This window comes from Lipomyces japonicus (genome assembly GCF_038497905.1).
Source record: "Lipomyces japonicus strain CBS 7319 unplaced genomic scaffold V1514scaffold_37, whole genome shotgun sequence".
In the NCBI taxonomy this organism is placed as follows: Eukaryota; Fungi; Ascomycota; class Lipomycetes; order Lipomycetales; family Lipomycetaceae; genus Lipomyces; species Lipomyces japonicus.
Genome location: NW_027117849.1, coordinates 102,154 through 122,177, shown reverse-complemented (window position 1 = coordinate 122,177; position 20,024 = coordinate 102,154). Strand labels below are relative to the sequence as shown.

The window sequence follows — 20,024 nt, the reverse complement described above, 5'->3', positions numbered from 1 at the left end:
CCGACCCCGACCCCGACCCCGACCCCCGACCCCGACCCCGACCCCGACCCCGACCCCGACCCCGACCCCGACCCCGACCCCGACCCCGACCCCGACCCCGACCCCGACCCCGACCCTACAATGCACGCGGAAATGAAACACAACTTTTGAAAGTGCCCCAATTTTTTTTTTTACTAAAATTACGCCCTTACCCCGCGTGCCCCGTAACTAACTGGCACGGCAACCTTGACTACACTGTTAGGTAACCTTGATTACACTGTTAGATAAAGATGAACAGTCTATCAATGATGTAATTAAAAACTCAAAAAATCAAAAAATAAACAAATACAACATATATAACTTTTTTCTATTGCTAAGCCCGAACTTGTTACAACAATAATTGGTTGTTATAAGCATTTTCGGCAAGGTTAATTAAAATATCAAGTTCGCCACTACTTTCACACATTGCCCTAAAACTTGAATCCTTATTCTGCAATAACAAAAATGGCTTGTCGTATTCGATAACTTTACCATCATCCAGAACCAAAATCATGTCATAATCAATAATCGATCTTAATCTATGCGCAATGGTTATTATTGTAGAATCAGAAAACTCTTGCCTAATCGTGACTTGAATTTGAGCATCAGTTTGATAATCTATCGATGCTGTAGCTTCATCAAGAACAATAATTTTGGGAGATGTTAATAATGAGCGTGCAAGGCACATGAGTTGTCGTTGACCTTGTGATAAATTTAAACCACCTTCGGTTATTAGACTATCAAGTTTATAAAAAACATTCATTTCCCGGATCTGAATCTGTTCCGCAGTAAGCGGGAGTGAAGACCAAGCACCAGTAACGGAAGGAATATCATCGATAAGTTTGACCCGTTTGAGTGCAAGGAAAACTTCACAGTCTGTGTATTTATCGAAAGGATCAAGATTTGATCTAATAGTACCAATAAATAAAGTTGGGTCTAGTAAAAAAAGCTTTAACGCCTATATCAAAAAAAAAGGCTTAATTTTGCTTACCTTGTGGAATAATTGTTAATCCTTTTCTCAAATCTTTCAACCCGATCGAACTAATATCAACCCCATCAATCTTGATCCTGCCGTTTTCTGGTTCCAAAAATCGAAACAATGCAGATGAGATTGTTGATTTGCCTGCTCCAGTCCGTCCAACGACACCAATTTTCGATCTCGGCTCAACCGTAAATGATACATTACTAATCACTATTGGCAAGTTTGGAGCATATCGTAATGTAAGATCTTGAATATCAATGGCACCTTTACTTGGCCATCCAGATGGTGGCCTGGAATCAGGAATGATTGCGTCCATTTCAGGTGTAACATTAATATATTCCTCTATGCGCTCTACTGCATTCATGTTCATCTCCAATCCGGTATATGTATCAACAAGAGAAAACATCAAGCTACTATACATAATTGCATAGGTTAAGCACAATCCGGAGAGGGCTGAGTCAATCTTTCCAATTTTTACAATCACAAACACGGCAGTTGAAGTAGACACAATGCCACCTATAATATCAATCCGAAGTGACAACCACACACTTAATGCCCAACGCAAAGAACTCGTTCGCGTAAAGTTTTCAACATGCAAAATGTTCTTAGTGAAAAATTTAGATTGGACTCCGAATGCCCGAATAGTGCTGACTCCGTTTAATGTCTCATTAAAATTTTGAAAAAGTGGACTGCGGTTTATAGAGTTCATTCTGCCAATCTCAATTGAGAATGAAACGTAAAGATTCACCACAAAATATGACAGGACTCCGACGATAACAGCTGCAATAAGGAATTGTGGTATCACAAATGAAATGATGATCAAGACTGTAATTATTGATATGATGGAATAAATCGTCGATGAAACACTCATGGCAATAATTTGATCCACAGCCTGGACATCATTGGAAAACCTATTAATAATGCGACCTACTGGTGTAATATCAAAAAATCTAGGTGTAGCTCTGAGTACGTTTACCAGAAGCTGATTAAACAATCTCTTTGAAGCCCTTAAAGACCCCCAAAAAGTCACCATTGGTCTCAAAATTGCACATAAAAGGTACAATAATGTAAGAAATGCATAAATCTTGAAATAGTAAGTTGATTTATGAAAAATCTTCTTAATTTCATATTCTTCCTCAGGTTGTGACACCTCATTGGACCAAATGCGAACCCAAGATGTAAGTGCAAGTTGCACAACTTGCTGAAACGTCAACGAAATCAAAACTAGTAGCCAATATTTGAGTCCTCCCATGCTTAGTAGATAATTTTTATAAACTCTTAATTTAACTCTACCATCTTGCCTAATTTCTTCCTGATTTGGAGCTGGCTTAGATCGAATCAAGGTTTCAAGTTCTTCTTCTATGTCAGCCACGACCTCATCATTTTCATCATCAGTATCAGTGCTGAAAGAATTATCACCTTGTCGGGCAGATTCTAATGCTACCAATTTTTTTTTTGCAGCTTTTGGAAAATGAGCCGATGATGCCACTGTTGATTCATTTCGCAAATTACTCTTCGACATCACTGTCAAAATACTGGGGTCATCGCCGAGAATTCCGGACTCAAAAACTGATTTGGGAGTACCCTGATTTTCAATCTTGCCATTCTTAATTACGACAACATGGTCCGCACTCGCCAATGTAAGAGCAATGTTGTGAGTTACTAAAATGCAAGTTCGGTTTTGCATCATAGAACCCCTGATGCACTTATCATAAATCCATAGTGCAGAATGCGAATCAACAGCGGAGAGACAGTCATCCAAAATCAAATGTTTTGCAGAAGAATAAAGTGCTCTGCACAGTGAAATGCGTTGTTTTTGGCCACCGGATAGTGTAATACCTTTCTCGCCAATCAAGGTCTGATCACCATATTCTAAATTATCCAAATCACGAATTAAAGCACAGGCATGAACGCAACGCTGATACCTTCGCTCATGATAAGCAGTACCAAACAAAATATTATTGCGGATGGAATCATTCAAAAGCCAAGCTTGTTGTGCGCAATATGCTACCGAATCAGAAAATCCAGTCTCTGGGTCGACGACCGGAAGAGACCCATTACTAATACAGGGCAAAAAAACTTTACCTTTTAGCAAAGGCATTTCTCCCAAAAGCGCCATAAGAAGCGATGTCTTGCCAGATCCTGTTGGTCCAGCAATAATAGTAAACTTCCCTACTTCAAAATTAACGTTTATATTTTGTAATTTGAATGTGGTTTCCGTTTTGCCTTCATTCCATGAAAACGAGGCATTTTGAAATCCAAGTTTTGGCGCATCTTCTTCAGGTTCAGAAATTTGTTCATACTTGGAAGTAGGCGCCTCTTCCATGAAATTTGCCAATCGATTTAGTGACACCTTAGCTTCGAACGTTTGTGACAAAAGACTAGCCAGCCCATCTAAAGGGGTTCGCATCATGGCAAAAAGCATAAGTGACGTAAATGTGACTGATGGACGAAGATCGTTTTTAGCAACCAAAGTATAGACGCCGAATGTGACTAAAGTAATAATGGTTGAAAATCCAAACCAGTATACAGCTCCAACCGACCATATAATAGCTTTTCTTAAAAGAAGCTTCAACACGTCACCGCGGAGCTTATTAATTATTGACATATACCTGTCTTCCCAAACCAAATATTTCACAATTTTGATGTTCTGAAAAATCTCATTGCAATGCTGAATCAACTTGTCAGAAGCAGCCATACGCTTTCGTTGTATGGAACTAAAGGCCAAACCAATATAATAATTGATAGGAAGCAATGCAGCCATGGTAGCCATGCCGGCAAATGCACTCACGCCTAAAATTTTGTATAACAGAATAAAAGACACGATTATCATGACCACAAACTTTATTAGCTTTTGAAGCTTCATAACCAAATCTGCAATAAGAAAAGTATCCACAACCATCAAATTAAGAATAGCACCATTGGTAAGCTTATTATTGCCAGCCTTTTCATTTTTTTTGACTTTTTTGGACTGTCCGTCGCTTTCTTCTTCGCCCTTGGCAAAGTCCGTAACATATGGACGGGAAAGAGCATGATTATACAGTTGAGTCCAAATCACTTCTCGAAAACGGATGCAAGTCCGTTGAAACCCCCAAAGAGATAGCAAATTAAACATGGCACCGATTAAAACACTAGCAAAAAGCAAGAAAACATAAAACCATGCCACATGTATTGGTTGGCGCTCTGGATTTTCCAAATACACCAATATTTTGTTTACAAAGATAGTTGGTGCAAAAATCGATGACGCATAACATATTGTCCAAATAGTGCTGACTGTGATATCGAAAGCAAAATAGCGAGCCACCCGAAAGTTGAATGAATTATGTTTCCTATAAATGACCGTTAATGAGAGCTAATTACAAAAACCAGGCCGAAAAGGCATGGAATTTGGAAAAAAAAATTCTTACGGAAGTAATTCAAATTCTTTAAAAATCTTGGTAGCACTAAAACGAAGATTGACATCCCAAATGTCGTTCATAGTGATTGGTCTTTTATAAGCTATAAATACTATACGGTCCAACCAACCCAACGTAAGTGTTTCCAGCAAAGAACAATATGGCTCCGGATTTGGCTTGGTATTTTTCCTAACTTCAACGTATGCGGGAACTCTTCCGATTGGTGAAAGAAGAGCTATTACCCACAAGCCGCTGGTGAAGAGAAAATTAACAATTGATAAAATTTTATTCAAAGCGCTATATTGATATAGATAAGCACTTCTTATATGTACCAAGGACAGCGCCCATTCAAAAAAGTAGATTACTGCAGTATGAACCCAGAAATTGCAAGGCGGGTCAACTATAGTCCTCAAATTTTTTACAAATGCAATCACCGATACATATGCCTAGAAACGTTAGCAAAGTAAAAAAACAAATTTAATGGTCAAACAAAAAAAACAATGAGATTTACCCAGAGAGCGATATATACTAGAGCGGCAATGCTAAGATGACTGCCTTCTTCTCTCGGATGGTAAAAAATTAGAATCACAAAAGTTACACTATTCAGGGCGATTAGACCAAGCAAAAGTACTTGCTCAATGGCAGCTTTAGTACGAACACCGTTTGAGCTTAGAAAAACGATATCAAAATCATTATTTAAGTCAGACGGGCCATTATCTCTATTAGCAACCAACCGCCGTGATACAAGTGGGTTGTCAATATCAATACTTGCAACTAAAGTTTCCGAGGCTGAAGAATTGTCAGTCGACGCGACAGTTGTGTTGAGTCTATAATTGGGATTTTCCTCGTCACCTTCAGTCTGTTCATGTGGGAAGAGTAGGCCGAATGAATTAAGAGAAATTTGTCGAGAACTATGGAAAAACTTTTTCAAGGCTGAACAAAGCGAAGTTGCTATAAGCAAGCTAGAAACAATAATAATTGCTATCGGCACAAGAATTTGTAAATATCTAAGTGACCAACAAATCAACTTAATGAACTACATTCAAAATAGCGAAGCCATACTTTTCAGAAAACGCCGCTGTAAAATCTGCGACATTCCACATTTGCTTCAATCAAATATTAACCATGCATATATTATTACAGAGCTGCACTTTACATGTAAAACAAAAAAGGATAAGGTACTATACCTGAGAATGTTTGGTTTAATATACATTTTATTATAGAAAGGGAAACCTTGTATCATGGTTCCAAAAGTACGGTTTGTTCACCAAAGCTAAGTTTTTTTTAATATTTCAGGGGCCCCCTGTGTTTTCGTAATTTTTATAAATATACAGCAACAAAAAACTTTCAGATGCATGTTAGGGCCAAATTACTGTAGGACCTAAATCAAAGCCAGATCAGATAAATTTTACATTTCATTACAATCTCCCAGTAAAGTATATTGCAAATTTAGAATGACCACTCTGGTAGAAATTCAGTTACAGAAAAGTTGTGCTGATTCAGTGAGTTATTGGAAAGGTACAGCATTTTGCATCCTCTTATAGTAACATATAAATTTAGCAGCATATTAACTTGTGCTTGAGGCATGATTATAAACCCAATAATTATTCAATAACTTATTTTAAATTTTTTTTCTACAATTTTTTTTATTATAGAATTCAAATTCGTCTAACTCTTGTTTTTGGTTGTGATATTTGTTATATTTTAAAATTTACTCTAAATAAAGTTTCTCTAATTAGCCTTCATTTTAAACGTGGGGTTGTGCACGTCTATTTGAAAGGCTATTAATCTACAGCTTACGGTACTACTGATGTGAGTGAGGAGGTCCGGTATGGTATATCGCGTAGGACTTAGTAGAAAAATTGTTTGCAGAATAGAAATTTTTGGCAGTGGTCTACTCGTGAAACCAGCCAGGCTGTCTACAGTATGGCTGGTGTCTCCTCGTTAAAACAGTATATCAATAACCAAATATAGACTTGATATTTAATAACAGAAAAGAGGATTAGAGCCCAATGTCAGTGTCACATTCATTTGATGGAGTTCAGCTATGCATTTTGTAGACAAAATATTCGGTCAAAGGCTTCACCAGCCATGAAGTTGAAGTAATTTATTCTACACTATCTGAGTAAAGAGAAATCGGCTGAGGTATCCTTTTATTTAACGAATGGAACTAATGAGGCTATTTGTGCATCAAATCGTGCCAACGGGTGTCTTAATGCACCAAGCATTTGTTAATATGCAGTGGAATGTTTGAATGGCGCGAAGATCCGCAAGACCTATGTCTTACAGTTATTGATGTTAGTAGTCACATTTCATTTCATTTGCAATATTAATAATTGATACTATTTAGTATGTACTTCCTTCTCAATTATACGCCACCCAAACATTCCTGTAACGTAAAAGCCCTGCCGACACCTCTTAACTAGCGGGCTGAACTGCGCGACTGCTAACCAGGAGTTATCATTATTATTATTATCATTATTCACTCATCATTAACACCGATTAATTTTTCTCTTAAAAACACCAACGTACACCATGACCCTATCGCCATCCTGCGACCTTGCTGCTACGTCACATGGTAGCGATCGGGTCATGGAATTCCCGGCGCAGCGCCTGGGTTACCTCTTCAATGGTCCGGTCGGGTGCCCGGATCCATTCGGCCTGGGTATCAATCCAGGTGCAGGCTTGTCCCTTAAGGCACTCTTGCAGCCCATAGATTAGCTCGGATTTGAGAGGTAGTCTCGAGGGGCTGTTGGGTAGGGATTACCAACCTCAATTGGACGGGCGCCTCGACCGACTCCACGGTCGATGAATTCCTTCGCCAGTGGAACACGGCGACAGCCCTTCGTACCTATCTCTCGGAGTCCAAACTAATTTATAGGTTGCAACCTTACATTACTTATTTTTATTAATACAACAATGACAATCTGTTAACACGCTTGTATAGTGAACCTTGATTAAGTTTTACTGTGGCTGATCTTCTGGCTCTTACATGACCTAGATTAGGTTCTCAACAGTCTGGGATTCAAATTCTGCGCTGGTTTTCTGACAAAGTTCACTATAGCCTGACGATTTCACAAGATATTGTTTTTTGCGATTCTGAAATCTGGTTGCCAGAATTTTTTTCAACTTTTCGACCGAGATGTCAGGAACTGCTACTGAAAAGGGGTTACGCACAGATATCATGGTACGCGAGGTAGAGAGAATGCTTGGAACGGTTACGATAAACAGTTGTTTAGTTTTTTAATTTGCAATGAAATTTTGGTACATAAACATACCTGGAGAATAGTAATTTAAAAACAGAGCCGTTTCCCACATTCTAATGCGGTAAATAACCAAAAGAAAATATTAATGTGAAGTGATACTAGCCATAATTAATTATTCTTAAAGTTATGTTTCCCATGATTTTTTTAGTTAGTTATTACTAGTTAAATATCTCTTAAATATCTCAAAGTTTGGATAAGAGTTATGTGTAATGACGTAAAAGACTAGTTGTATCAGGGGAACATCCTTATACTGTAAAATATTGTACCAACATCTGGATTCTCAGTAAGTATCATTATCATCGATTATGATAGTTTTTTTTTTAAATATTTCACTATACAACACAAATGACTGAATAGCTGAGGACTGAGGACTGAGCCAAAAAAAGTTAAATGCCTTTTTGTTTCATCAACCGTATTCAATAGTGTAGATGAAAACTTGTGTTGCCCGTGGTTCATCTGCATTTAGCCCCCGCTTTTAAAATCCAGTTTTTAGGGCGGCGCGTGCAAAAAAATAATAATCGCAGCCTTCACGCAAACGCGCTCTCGGAGATAGTGCAAGAGTACTGCACACTGCAGGATCTCATTTAAGGCGCTATATTAATTTGATATAGATATACCTAGTCAAATTGATTAATGTCAGACGGCGACGATTTTGGCTATACCTCAGCAGATGACCAGGAATTTCGCGATCTTATTGCTGAAGTTGAAAGTACTGGTACTGAACAAAACAACTCATCAAGCACACTCCAGCAAGTTCAAGGACAGTTTGCACAATCATCCGACAATTCATTTATGCTAGGAGGAGTTATAAGAGGTGGTTCTGCTCGCCAAATTACTTTGTTCGGAAGAACCGTTGCAGATGCGTCAGTCAGCGTCCGCAGTCCGTATATAAATCGGCCAACGAGGGCATTTGTGCCATTATGGGAAGCTCAACCTCACCGTTCAAATCATACATTGGTCAATGAGAAGTTAAAAACATTTATTTATCCCTCTAACGTTCCAGTTAGAGAATATCAACGTGTTATTGCAGAACGGGCATTGTTGTCAAATGTATTGTGCTCTTTGCCAACTGGGCTTGGAAAGACGTTGATTGCAGCCGTCGTAATGCTTAATTGGTATAGGTGGACTACAGATTCAAAGATAGTATTTGTTGCTCCAACCAGACCTTTAGTCGCGCAACAAGCAGAGGCTTGCTTTAAAATGGTCGGAATTCCTAGAGAAGATACTGCGATGCTGGTGGGAAGCTCTGCTGGCCCTTCTGCTCGGGACATTGAATGGGCCACAAAACGCGTTTTTTTTATGACTCCACAGACATTTGACAATGATTTAAAGCGTGGTGCAGTAGACCCCAAAAAAATTGTGTGCTTTGTGGTTGACGAAGCGCATCGAGCTACTGGAGAGTACTCGTATGTGCAAATTGTCAGGTTTTTAAAGAGATTTACCAATCAATGCAGAATACTTGCACTTTCCGCTACCCCTGGATCTTCCGTTGAAGCAGTGCAGGGCGTAATTACAAACCTTTCCATTTCTCATGCGGAAATCCGAACAGAGGAAAGTGATGACGTTAAGGAATATGTACGAGGTACAGAAGTGGAACATGTCAGTGTTGGGATGTCCAAAGAAGGAAATGAACTTTTAGGTTTATTAGGAAATGTTATTCAACCTTTTCTTACAGATCTTAATAAATTGGGAGCGGTATACGTGCAGGATCCGTTAAAATTGACATTATTCGGGCTAGTGCAAGCTAGAATTGAATACAGAAAGTCAGCGGCTATTTCACACGGCAACAATTTTCTTAAATTCAAAGCTGAAGCATTGTTTGGTCTGCTAACTCCTCTTGGCCATTCACTTTCGTTATTAAAGAATCATGGAATCAAGCCATTCTGGGATTCGCTACAACAGATTGAACTCGGACACACGGTGTCTCCCACTGGAAAAAAGAAAAAGCCGGGAAAAAATGCTGAAAGATTGTTAAACTCTGAGTACTATATGATGCTCAAGAAACGAACTGCTGAAATTTTAGCTAGTGAAGAGTTTGTTACGCATGAAAAAGTTAATTTACTAGTGGCAATATTGGTGTCTTACTTTACAGACCCAAATGTTTTACAGGCAGACTCCAAGGTTATCATATTTTGTGAATATCGGAGCTCTGCCAATGAGATTCAACGGGTTTTAGAAAGTGTCGATGATGTGAAGTCGCACGTGTTCTTTGGTCAAGCTGCTGCAAAAGATGTTGAAGGTGGTGGCTCTGGCATGTCGCAGAAGGAGCAGCATCAGGTATGGATTTAAAAAGAAACATCAAGCTATTATGTATTAATAATATGTTTAGATTATTGCGGATTTTCGGTCAGGGATTTACAACACGATTATTGCAACGTCGATAGGAGAGGAAGGTCTTGATATTGGACAGGTCGATATGATTATATGCTACGATGCATCAGCGTCACCCGTAAGAGTTTTGCAACGAATGGGACGAACAGGCCGATTTCGAAAAGGGCGAATTGTAGCGTTACTGATGGATTCAGAACGTCAAAAATGGAATCAAGCAATGGTTAAATATAAAGAAATACAAGATGCAATTTCTACACAAACACATTTTGAATTTATTCCTTGTGCAAGGATAATTCCAGATCATATAATTCCAGAGATTGAATTGAAAACAATTGAAATTCCGCCAAATAATAAGATACCGCCAGAAGAAATTACAAATAAGAAAGCAAGAGGGCGAAAAAAAGCAAGCGAGAAAAAATTTAATATTCCAGACAATGTTAACACGTCATTTACCACCGCATCTTCACTGATACTAGAAGAAGATAGATTAATGAAGAGGGGTATAAAGAAGTCAAAAAATGATCAAGAAAATCATGATAATTTGACAATTGGACAGTTAAATAAACGTCGGAAACTTTCAAAGGCTGTAGAGGTCGAATCTCAGACTATTGGAAAAAAGGATATTTCAGGGGCTTCTCATTATGGCTTTCTATCACCTCGTTCTGAGGAAAAGGTGAAAACTCGATATTTTTCGACGTTAGCAAAACAAGCAAGGTTGGAGATTGAGTATGATCCTATAAAGAGCATCAACAGTGGTAATTTTGTTGATGGTAAATTTGACCATTCAAAGCGTTCACTGGGACTACGGGAGTTTGTCAACAAGATTAATGAAGAAATTATTCCTCCAATATTCAGAAACCGTACCGTTGAAGATCGATGGCCGATGGAATCAATAATAGCTGAAGATGATGACATTCGTGACTTAGAAGATATTTTAGATATTGAGAAAAGTATAGCAAATGATAGCGGGGTGACTTCAAGCCAGTATAGCGTACTGTCAGATGAGGAAATCATAGAAGCCACTCTGACTGACGTGTTCAATTACAAACGATACTGATAATCTCGATTGATAAATTCTGTTGCATATTCATGTGTACACTATTTATTTAGTAAACAAATGACAATACATGAAGTTAGACTAGAAAAATCTTTTATACTAAAATAACATATTGACTTGAACGTTTCGGTTGCCTGGTATATTAAACAGGAAGCCGTGAGTAATAATTCACTTTTTTTCTTTTAAGAGTTACTATAGATAATGGAAAATATCTTAAGTCTGTTTGTGTTGCTCTCCATTGATGAAATCTTTTAATTAACTTTAATAGAAAAATTTTTTAAGCAAAAAATACCATTTATTTTTTTATCTAACTTCACCCGTGTTTGTTGTGCATGCAATTTCGTGATTATAGTGAAATTAACCTACATATGTACCCAAAAAAGTGGCAATTGAAAAAAACGATTTTGCTAATATACTATTATACGCTTTGAATATAAAAGCAATTCAATTAATCATTAAATGTACACAAAATTTTTATGGACTTTAAATTTAGTCACTGGACTCCTTTTAATGCAATCTCTAATTCTGATGCAACTTTGCTCGCAACTTCGACTGAGTTTCGAATACCATAAATTGAAAATACCTGTCTTTTTGATTCCTTCGTATTGGTAACACGTAATCCAGTGACCTTTCCTTCATGTGTGACCATTATAATGCCTCCGTCACTAACATCAGCTTCTTCTGAAGTTGCGTCCACAAACACGTTCTTGCCGACTAAAACCACAAGCTGAACTAACGGTGGTGCCCAGCTGTGGCATAATTTTGTTGAATCTTCCCAATCGCTTGAAAATTGGGGAAGGCCAATGTCTTCATCCTCCTTGGTGGATGTCAGTTTTGGTAATTTGGTGTCGAGTAATGCAAGATAGGTAGCCATGGAGAAAAGAGTAAGCGGATGTGAAACATGATCTAATATTACACCATCAATGTATAGCTTGTAAGCGTATTTTCCTTGTATGCCTAATAATTGTGCTGGTATTGAGTTTTTTATTGCGGATGCAACTGTGGCCGTGAGAAGGGTGACTAATGGACTACTGCTGGGAACTCCCATACTAAACATCTCAGAAACCCGAATAAAATATGTCAAACATTAACTCACATGTCTACATCAACTTCAATTGCCGGAATTGAAGTCGTATTGGTAACAACCTCTGCTTTCACACCAACAATACATTCCCCGCCATCTCCCAACCGTATTCTTGCGGATCCGTTTGTCAATGGTAGAATCCCAGACGCTGCATCTAACGATCGAAACTGATTATTTTGTCGGCCATCCGGGCGAACAGGAGGCTTCAAAGCAAGTGAACTTGATAAATAAGATTCTTCAGCTACAGACAAAGGCATTATGCACTACCATAAGAGCTCTTGAAGCTGTTACTACAGCGCAAGATTCATCGCAAAACGTGCGATGAGCTTACCCGGACTAGCTACAATTAATTTTAAACCTACAAGTTTTAGCCCTATGTTGCTACCCTGATTTTCATATAAATACGTCCAAGTTTGATTTCGAAAAAAAATTTGTTTGAAAAAAAATTTGTTTGTTTGAATTTGTTTGTTTGAATTTTTTTTATCTACTTGTTTTTTTATCTACTTGTTTTGATAGAGGTTGACATAATTTCAAAGGTACGTTTTTCTGCAATTTTTTTTTTTTAAACTTGGATGCGCAATGATTATATTGTTTGTTACCATATTATTTCCGACTCCAGCATGCGGACAACCACACAATTTCTTAAGTTTCAGCCTTGTATGAACGCTCCAAAGTTATTGGAATATTACGTTTTGTGATTACGGTTACTAAAATATTAAATAGGTTGGTATTTAAATATGCGTGATATATTTGTAATGAGGATACCTAAACGGGAATGACGAGACATGTCCAACGACGTGCGGGCTTAGTCTTGAAGACTATGATGAAAGCTCTTTCTAGTGTACAAAATTGAAAGCGACGGACCTTTTTCTCATTCATTTTATTGCGCATTTTTATAGTTGCAGTGATGTACATGTATTAACTTGATTTAGATATAGTATGTGCGTACTTTTTGGTTTTTCTGGTAAGTTGACTTTTTTTGTATATGTCGAAGTTCTCAATGACGAGCAACTTTATTCACACTGTGTGAGTTTTGTATGAACAATGAGCATACAAAAAAAAACTGATTTAATGATTCTGAGGGAATTCTTGACATAGAATTTATTATATTGCATCATAGCTAACGTAAAGTAATAGTTTTTTATATATCATTTTATGTTGTATTTACATTTTCTCAACATAATGAATGTTTCGTTAGTACATTTATGTAAATTAACGCACAAACTATAGATTATACACATACATACATATACGGTAATAGTAACAATGAATTTTATGTAACTTCGTAAATGGAAAGCTTTGTATGTCGGCCGGTCATCCCATTAGCATATTGGTCACAATCGACTGCAAATGCCCATACTCTGTGACAGTTATGGGTTGTTATAAAGAAGTCGTAATGTAAGATAACGATGAGTCTCATATGAGCCATAAAACTGATAAAGTGGTTGATGAAAGATGGTCTAGTTTTGGGCAAGAGTTCTTGACATGGCACGATGACGTAAGATTAAGTTTGTTGTAGTAACTAGCTTGTGATATTTCAGACAGTAGCGGAGTTACTGGGAAAATATAGAAAAAAATGGGAAAATATAACGGAAGACAGAAAACATGCGTAAGAAATCCTTGTATCTTTTCGTTAGGATTGAACTTCTGGGGTTCGGTGTAACTTTTTCGATCATTCGAGTATATGAAACTCAACTCGCAATGAACTCCAATTGATGGGCCTAAAGACAGCTTCTGGTGTCACACTCTGAGTCTAATGTAGAACACTCGATTAAGTATCAAGCTGGGACAAAACGAAATATAAGTAGAAAAAAAGCCTTTCTTTATGACAGTGCTGATTGTAATTTCTAAATTCAAAGAGGTTTGTCAATCCAGATTTCTATATATTGTACATAAACGCCTATACGGCGCATAATGTAAAAAATTGAATTTAAAGTCAGTTCCCTCTTCTTAATGTTTTCTGCGCAACAAGAATGAGCGTGGCCTTGCAAGCATGTAAATTGTGAAGGTAAACAGGTCACGAAGAGTATAATCGTAATAACAAAAAGAAGAAAAACAAATGACTTTTTTGTCGTTTCGATTTAACCTCTTTCGAGGAATGAAAAACGATGTTAGCAAAAGATTACCATTCTACGCTGCAGACTGGACTGTCGATGCCTGGAATTACAGAATAATTCCGGCCACAATATATATGTATTTTGCCAAGTGAGTTCAATCTTTTATTTTTATCTGGAAGCTTTAGACTAATAATGAAGTGTTCTTCCTGCTATTGCTTTCGCTCTGGATATGTTTTCTAAGACACATAATTCCTATGGCGTAAATGAGGTACTTTTAGCGTCAGTACTAGGTGCAATTTTGTTTTCAGTGTTTGCGGGTCAACCACTGTGTATTGTCGGTGTCACTGGTATGTAAATATTTATTTGCTTGATACTTTGATAGTGCAGGATTTAACTACATATAGGCCCTATTTCTGTTTTCAACTATACTGTGTATGAAATTATGGTTCCCCGAGGAACTCCTTACTTTCAGTTTATGTGTTGGGTTTGCTTGTATGTATTAAAATCGCCTGTTGAATAACATTAACATTAGCTAGATGGTCTATGATTATGCATTTTGCGATTGCTATCACGAATGGTGTTAACGGCTTACGATTTGTTACAAAATTTTCGTGTGACATTTTTGGCTTTTATGTGGCCTTTATTTATTTGCAGAAGGGCATTCAAGTCTTAACGAGGCAATTTGACAAATCAGACATTGAAGGCTTTTTGTCGATCATGATTGCTCTTCTAGTTCTTATTTTCGGATATTTATGTCAAATAATTGGCGAAAATTCCCCATTGTTTTGGCGTCCAATTAGAAGATTTTTATCGGATTACGGAACACCGCTGGTTATCGTTTTTTTTACTGGATTTATTCATATTGGGAAGATGAGAGGATATGATATTCAGAAATTACCTATAAGTCACGCGTTTCAACCCACTGCTGATCGTCTTGTCCGACATCATGGATGGTTTATACATTTTTGGGAAGGTATTACGATCGGTGATGTGTTTCTAGCTATCCCTTTTGCTATTTTGCTCACCATCCTTTTTTATTTTGACCACAATGTCTCATCCCTTATTTGTCAAGGAAAAGAATTTCCTCTCACAAAACCGGCTTCATTTCATTGGGACTTTTTTTTGCTTGGTATTTCGACTGGTGTTTCAGGTATTCTTGGAATTCCTGCGCCAAATGGTTTAATCCCACAAGCACCTTTTCACACAATGTCTTTATGTGTTATTAAAGAGGAAAAGGCAAGGCATGAATTTGATGGTGAAAACGGAGATGTCACGGCTACAAATAACAACACAAGCGGTTACAGGTCTATTATTGATAAGGTTATTGAACAGCGTGTTAGTAATTTTGCACAAGGATTGATGATTTTGGGAACCATGTCTCGTCCGCTACTCGTTGTATTAAGTTTAGTCCCTCAGGCAGTGTTAGCGGGATTATTCTGGGTCATGGGATTGTCAGCCTTACAGTCAAACGGGATAGTGCTCAAGTTGTACTATTTAAGCAAAGATCATATTCTTACCTCTACAAATGATCCATTACGAAAAGTTCGAATCAAGTACATTTACTTATTTGTCGTGATAGAGTTGATCGCTTTTGGTGCTACGTTTGCAATAACACAGACAATTGCAGCAGTTGGGTTTCCTGCTATTTTAATGCTGTTTGCAGCATTTACTGGAGTACTGCCTAAAATATTCTCCTCAGAAGAGCTTGCAATTTTGGATTCACCGACTGCATCTGAATTTACAATGGAGAGTGTGCTTGCTAAAGAGCAAAGTTGGAGTTCTGAGGGTCATAATTTAGGGCCAGATAGAGCAAGTTCATTGTCATTAAGTCATTATCCTGAAGATACAGGGCTGCACTATAGTGGTTCTAAACACAGATTGAGTGGTTTGCGGCAGGATGAGAATAACGATAACCCGATACATTAAACTTAATGACAGATGTGCTTTTTGGAGGAGAAGACAAACACATAACGATCGCAAAATGTTCAAAAATTGTGAAATTAATACTGAATATTTAGTACGATTAGGGGTGGACACGATATGCGGATATTTGTATTCGTACCATTTTCTATGATTTTTTAATCTAGCAGCAGCTGTTAAGGTAAATTGTTTAACCCTATACTATTTATTATACCTAAATAAGAGATATGATTACTATACGATTAGTAACTATGGTTATAAGCCTCTCAAGTTTTACTACTAGCTGTACGAATTGCACCCACCCCTTAATACGATAACCTGTGGTGCACTTGCAATTTAATACTGTATGCTCTTTCAGTTGGTTTGAATATTTAATTGAAAAATTATTTTTGTATTTTGTAATATTAAAAGAATACGTACACAGACGATGCGGTTGCAAGTTAATGCGGCCGCAAATACATTAAAGGCGGGTAACCATGAGAATGGGGCAGGGCTTGGTTGACCCTTATATTAGTTATGGAGAACTAGATGTACCAATCCTTGTACTTACAGTTTCGGAACTTGATCGTTCGATATAGTTTCCGCTTCTGCTATTTTAATTAACAGCATAACTTTTAATTGTTGTTTTTGATTGTCTTTCTCGTGGTTAATTGGTCTTGTATTTAACAATTCAATTGACTGAGTGGGATTGCACAGCATGGTTGTTGCACTTACCGTTCCAGAGTACGTTAGATTTAAGTATTTCATTATGCAAGCAACTTTTGTCTCAATTAGTTGCAAGATAGAAAAGAAATATGATGATTGATATTTACTTACGTGTAAATAGGATCCAAGAGATAGAGATCGGAGAAGCCATTAGCGCCCGGACTTCCGCTCTTCAATCATTTCATACTTTGGGACCCCCTGATTTGGTTCATCTGACAAAAGTACATGCTCGGACAGGTGTAAAAGAAGTTCGTATCTGAGCGGTTTATTGGTTTAAATATTTATTTATTGATTGGCATATTTAGGCAGGAACTTACCACTACGTGACCGGAATTGACACTTCTTCTGCTTCGATCGCCGCATATCTCAATACGCTTACCTATGCCCCAGGGGAAGGACAAATCTGGTTTGGCAAGCACCAACATTGGAATGTTCAAACTGGTATATACTGGTATGTGGGGTATTTATAATAGCATGGCTCATTGATTTCTAATGAACTTTTAAGCTGCTATAATGCACTCTCTCGAGTGGATCTCAGAGTTCGCGTTCATATTCCAGGTTCTGTTGAAGCATTTATTATAGATGAGCGTGGTGAAAAGTAAGAATATAAATTATTTTATGTTCCACTAGTACTGACCGGTTTAGACGACAGGCTACAGAAGAGATAATGCTAGAAACTTATGTGTGCGCGGTGTTGAGAGCATTATTATTTGCAGATGATGACGATTACAACATCACGGCATACAGAAGGTTTAATCCAATTCCAAACAGAGAAGCAGAAGAAAAATTTTTGGATGCCATTGGTAAATTGTTCACCAGAGGATGGCAACTTGGCTCGGAATCGGAGGTTCAAGTGCCTACTTTATTATCTAATAACCTTACATCCGCATTTTTTCAATACCTACATATTACAGATCGTTTTAATGAAGGTGTAAATTTGCTAGAAAAATTGAGAGAGAAAGAACCAGAATTTTCAGCTCTTCTAGCTAGAATATATCTGGACATGGGTATGTTCATGTATGGATTTGGTTTTCAAGAATCTATGATTAATTTTTTTTTTTTTAAGATGAGGAAGTCAAAGCGGTGCAGCTACTTCATGATAGTGTGAAAAAATCGTCACGAGATCCCAACTTGTTAGATCTTCAAACTAAGTTTTGCTTGTCAAAGGGAAGGTATGATTTTGCCTTAGAAACAGCAATGCGTGCAGTTAACTCTGCACCTTCTGAATTCGGTCCATGGGCTCGACTTGTTAAGGTTTATATTGAACTTCGTGATTTTCAATCGGTATGTTTGTCAATTAGAATTTGATTGCATTATTGGTTTCTAATCACGTTTAGGCACTTCTTACACTTAACTCGTGTCCAATGTTCCCTTATCAAAATGTTGATTTACATAGAATGCCCGTGGCACACCGGGTTCATTTGCCAATTTCTGCTGAAGGAGTCTTGCAGGACATTATTGATGATTCACAACCTGTTGAAGGTGAAAATATCTCTGTTGATCCTACATTGGCAAGATTACCTGCTACCTCATTAAGAGGAACATTTGTCAAGGCATATGAATTGTTGATTGAAATTGTGCATGAAACGGGATGGGATGCATTATTAAAATATCGATCTCGGGTTTTCATCATGGAAGAGGAATATCGAAATTTGAAACCTGAAAATGGTAGTTCAGTCCGATTAAACAGCAATCACACTAGAGCAGATAGTGATGCTTCTAATACAGCAGTAAATGGAGCTAACCATCCACCTTTGGAAGACAACAATGCTGGTAAATCTATTCCAGATATCGTTAAGCCCGAACAAAGTGTTGATGCAGATTTAGTCAAAGGAAGTGAAGAGCACCACCCGACCAATACTGGTTTAGACCAAGACATTGCGAGCTCCAGAACAGTGCCATTTCGAAGCAAACGTCTGTGTGAGAGATGGTTGGATAATTTATTTATGGTTATGTATGAGGACATGAGGGTTTACACTTTATGGAGAGCTGAATATGCGCATTACAAAGCCCAACAGCTGGCGTATAGAAAAAGCATAAGGGAATGGGAAATACTGGGAAGTCTTGCTGTTCGATTGAAACATATTGACGAGGGTGCAGAAGCTTTTAATCAGGCACTAGCAATCAGGTTTTCTGCGAAGTCATTGAAAGGATTACTTGCCATATTCAAGTTAAGGAAAGAGCCAGGGAATGTTCTTCATACAACAGTCAAGTTGACTTCATACGATCATAGATGGTATAAAGAGTTTTCACCTGGCCTGATTGCTACAATTAAGCAGCTAGTAGAGGAAGAAGGTTCACAAAAATTAAGAAATATGATTCAGGGATCAGACTACCCGCCTTCAGTTATAGAATTAATGGATAGCTACTTTGAGCTTGCCAAACAGTTTAGATGGCAAGGATATGAAGACGATGAAGATGGAAAATGAGCTAGCTGAAGTAAAAAAAAAATTTTTTTTTTTGGGAGAGGGGTTTCCCCTCTTCTCTTTTTGACTTTGTTATTATAGATATTCTAACAAGTAAGATCTTGATAATTTTGTACACATATATGTTTTTTTAAAATGTAAAACACTACGAGGATGAATTTTGAAAGCACTCTTTGGATAGCTATGTAACCTATTTGTTGTCAGTAACGCTGTTAACATTTAGAGTTCATCTAGTTAGCGCTAAAGAGGGTTTTTTTAAAATGTTGAATACAATAACTATAATTATTTACAGCCTGTAAAGTATAGTACACGGCGGCATGTCATCATGTCACTTACACGCACTAACTATAAAATGAATGCTTCCTGTATGTCCGGGTAGTCATTCAATTTATAAGCTGACCGACTAGAAACAGCACAACAGGCTGCGAATTCACGAACCTTGTGTCAGCTCCCAAAAACTACGTATCCGTTACTAATTGCACTTTGAAGCGTAAAGTTTACACTGTACAAAAGTAATAATTCTAAAAAGGTATGGCTTCGCTTATTTTATGCGTCCCTTTCAACAAATCGCAAGTAACTATAGAACAATAGCGAATTATGTATGTAATCTGGTCGCCGCTGCCATTCATAAAAATTAAGTGCTAATCGTGCACAGAAGTACTAAACGCTGATTTATTTTCGTCATCAAGGGTTTAGTAATCAATCAACGCTTCCATCCAATTCCTTATCGTCGTGTGTTATAGTTCGAGTGTAATAAAGTTTGCGTATAAAGCTATAGTGGCA

At 37.6% G+C, this 20,024-nt stretch overlaps 5 protein-coding genes across 5 annotated transcripts; 3 read left to right on the top strand and 2 right to left on the bottom strand.

The window, feature by feature from the left end:
• Positions 1-264: 264 nt before the first annotated feature.
• On the bottom strand, positions 265-5,570 carry V1514DRAFT_335117 (P-loop containing nucleoside triphosphate hydrolase protein). Its single transcript, XM_066928335.1, has 5 exons — positions 5,458-5,570; positions 4,907-5,376; positions 4,408-4,841; positions 1,010-4,329; positions 265-954 (listed from the first exon to the last, which is right to left on the bottom strand). The coding sequence occupies exons 1-5, from the start codon at positions 5,489-5,491 to the stop codon at positions 368-370; spliced, it is 4,845 nt and encodes a 1,614-aa protein (XP_066781962.1). The 5' UTR covers positions 5,492-5,570; the 3' UTR covers positions 265-367.
• Positions 5,571-8,189: 2,619 nt separating this feature from the next.
• V1514DRAFT_297126 (P-loop containing nucleoside triphosphate hydrolase protein) lies at positions 8,190-11,247 on the top strand. Its single transcript, XM_066925449.1, has 2 exons — positions 8,190-9,938; positions 9,991-11,247. Exons 1-2 carry the CDS (start codon positions 8,295-8,297, stop codon positions 11,047-11,049), a joined length of 2,703 nt encoding a protein of 900 aa, XP_066781961.1. The 5' UTR covers positions 8,190-8,294; the 3' UTR covers positions 11,050-11,247.
• A 119-nt stretch (positions 11,248-11,366) lies between these two features.
• V1514DRAFT_335110 (ribosomal protein S5 domain 2-type protein) lies at positions 11,367-12,406 on the bottom strand. The gene is made up of 2 exons (XM_066928334.1): positions 12,146-12,406; positions 11,367-12,098 (listed from the first exon to the last, which is right to left on the bottom strand). Exons 1-2 carry the CDS (start codon positions 12,388-12,390, stop codon positions 11,543-11,545), a joined length of 801 nt encoding a protein of 266 aa, XP_066781960.1. The 5' UTR covers positions 12,391-12,406; the 3' UTR covers positions 11,367-11,542.
• A 1,692-nt stretch (positions 12,407-14,098) lies between these two features.
• On the top strand, positions 14,099-16,479 carry V1514DRAFT_335104 (HCO3 transporter family-domain-containing protein). The gene is made up of 4 exons (XM_066928333.1): positions 14,099-14,338; positions 14,389-14,537; positions 14,595-14,682; positions 14,727-16,479. Exons 1-4 carry the CDS (start codon positions 14,193-14,195, stop codon positions 16,114-16,116), a joined length of 1,773 nt encoding a protein of 590 aa, XP_066781959.1. The 5' UTR covers positions 14,099-14,192; the 3' UTR covers positions 16,117-16,479.
• Positions 16,480-16,644: 165 nt separating this feature from the next.
• On the top strand, positions 16,645-19,453 carry V1514DRAFT_335102 (Chs5p-Arf1p-binding proteins-domain-containing protein). The gene is made up of 7 exons (XM_066928332.1): positions 16,645-16,833; positions 16,937-17,063; positions 17,121-17,266; positions 17,321-17,413; positions 17,461-17,822; positions 17,882-18,099; positions 18,153-19,453. The coding sequence occupies exons 1-7, from the start codon at positions 16,808-16,810 to the stop codon at positions 19,242-19,244; spliced, it is 2,064 nt and encodes a 687-aa protein (XP_066781958.1). The 5' UTR covers positions 16,645-16,807; the 3' UTR covers positions 19,245-19,453.
• The last annotated feature ends 571 nt before the right edge of the window (positions 19,454-20,024 follow it).

Bases quoted from the DNA above. Each gene is read 5' to 3' on its own strand.
- V1514DRAFT_335117 (XM_066928335.1), bottom strand. From the start codon at position 5,491: ATGTCGCAGATTTTACAGCGGCGTTTTCTGAAAA. The intron at 4,330-4,407 runs GTAAGAATTTTT...GGTCATTTATAG, and splicing joins AAAGAATTTGAATTACTTCC to GAAACATAATTCATTCAACT. The intron at 955-1,009 runs GTAAGCAAAATT...TTTTTTTACTAG, and splicing joins ATTAACAATTATTCCACAAG to ACCCAACTTTATTTATTGGT.
- V1514DRAFT_297126 (XM_066925449.1), top strand. From the start codon at position 8,295: ATGTCAGACGGCGACGATTTTGGCTATACCTCAGCAGATGACCAGGAA. The intron at 9,939-9,990 runs GTATGGATTTAA...TAATATGTTTAG, and splicing joins CGCAGAAGGAGCAGCATCAG to ATTATTGCGGATTTTCGGTC.
- V1514DRAFT_335110 (XM_066928334.1), bottom strand. From the start codon at position 12,390: ATGCCTTTGTCTGTAGCTGAAGAATCTTATTTATCAAGTTCACTTGCT. The intron at 12,099-12,145 runs GTGAGTTAATGT...TGAGATGTTTAG, and splicing joins ATTGAAGTTGATGTAGACAT to TATGGGAGTTCCCAGCAGTA.
- V1514DRAFT_335104 (XM_066928333.1), top strand. From the start codon at position 14,193: ATGACTTTTTTGTCGTTTCGATTTAACCTCTTTCGAGGAATGAAAAAC. The intron at 14,339-14,388 runs GTGAGTTCAATC...CTAATAATGAAG, and splicing joins ATATATATGTATTTTGCCAA to TGTTCTTCCTGCTATTGCTT. The intron at 14,683-14,726 runs GTATGTATTAAA...AACATTAGCTAG, and splicing joins TTTATGTGTTGGGTTTGCTT to ATGGTCTATGATTATGCATT.
- V1514DRAFT_335102 (XM_066928332.1), top strand. From the start codon at position 16,808: ATGGTTGTTGCACTTACCGTTCCAGA. The intron at 17,267-17,320 runs GTATGTGGGGTA...TGAACTTTTAAG, and splicing joins GTTCAAACTGGTATATACTG to CTGCTATAATGCACTCTCTC. The intron at 17,823-17,881 runs GTATGTTCATGT...TTTTTTTTTAAG, and splicing joins TAGAATATATCTGGACATGG to ATGAGGAAGTCAAAGCGGTG.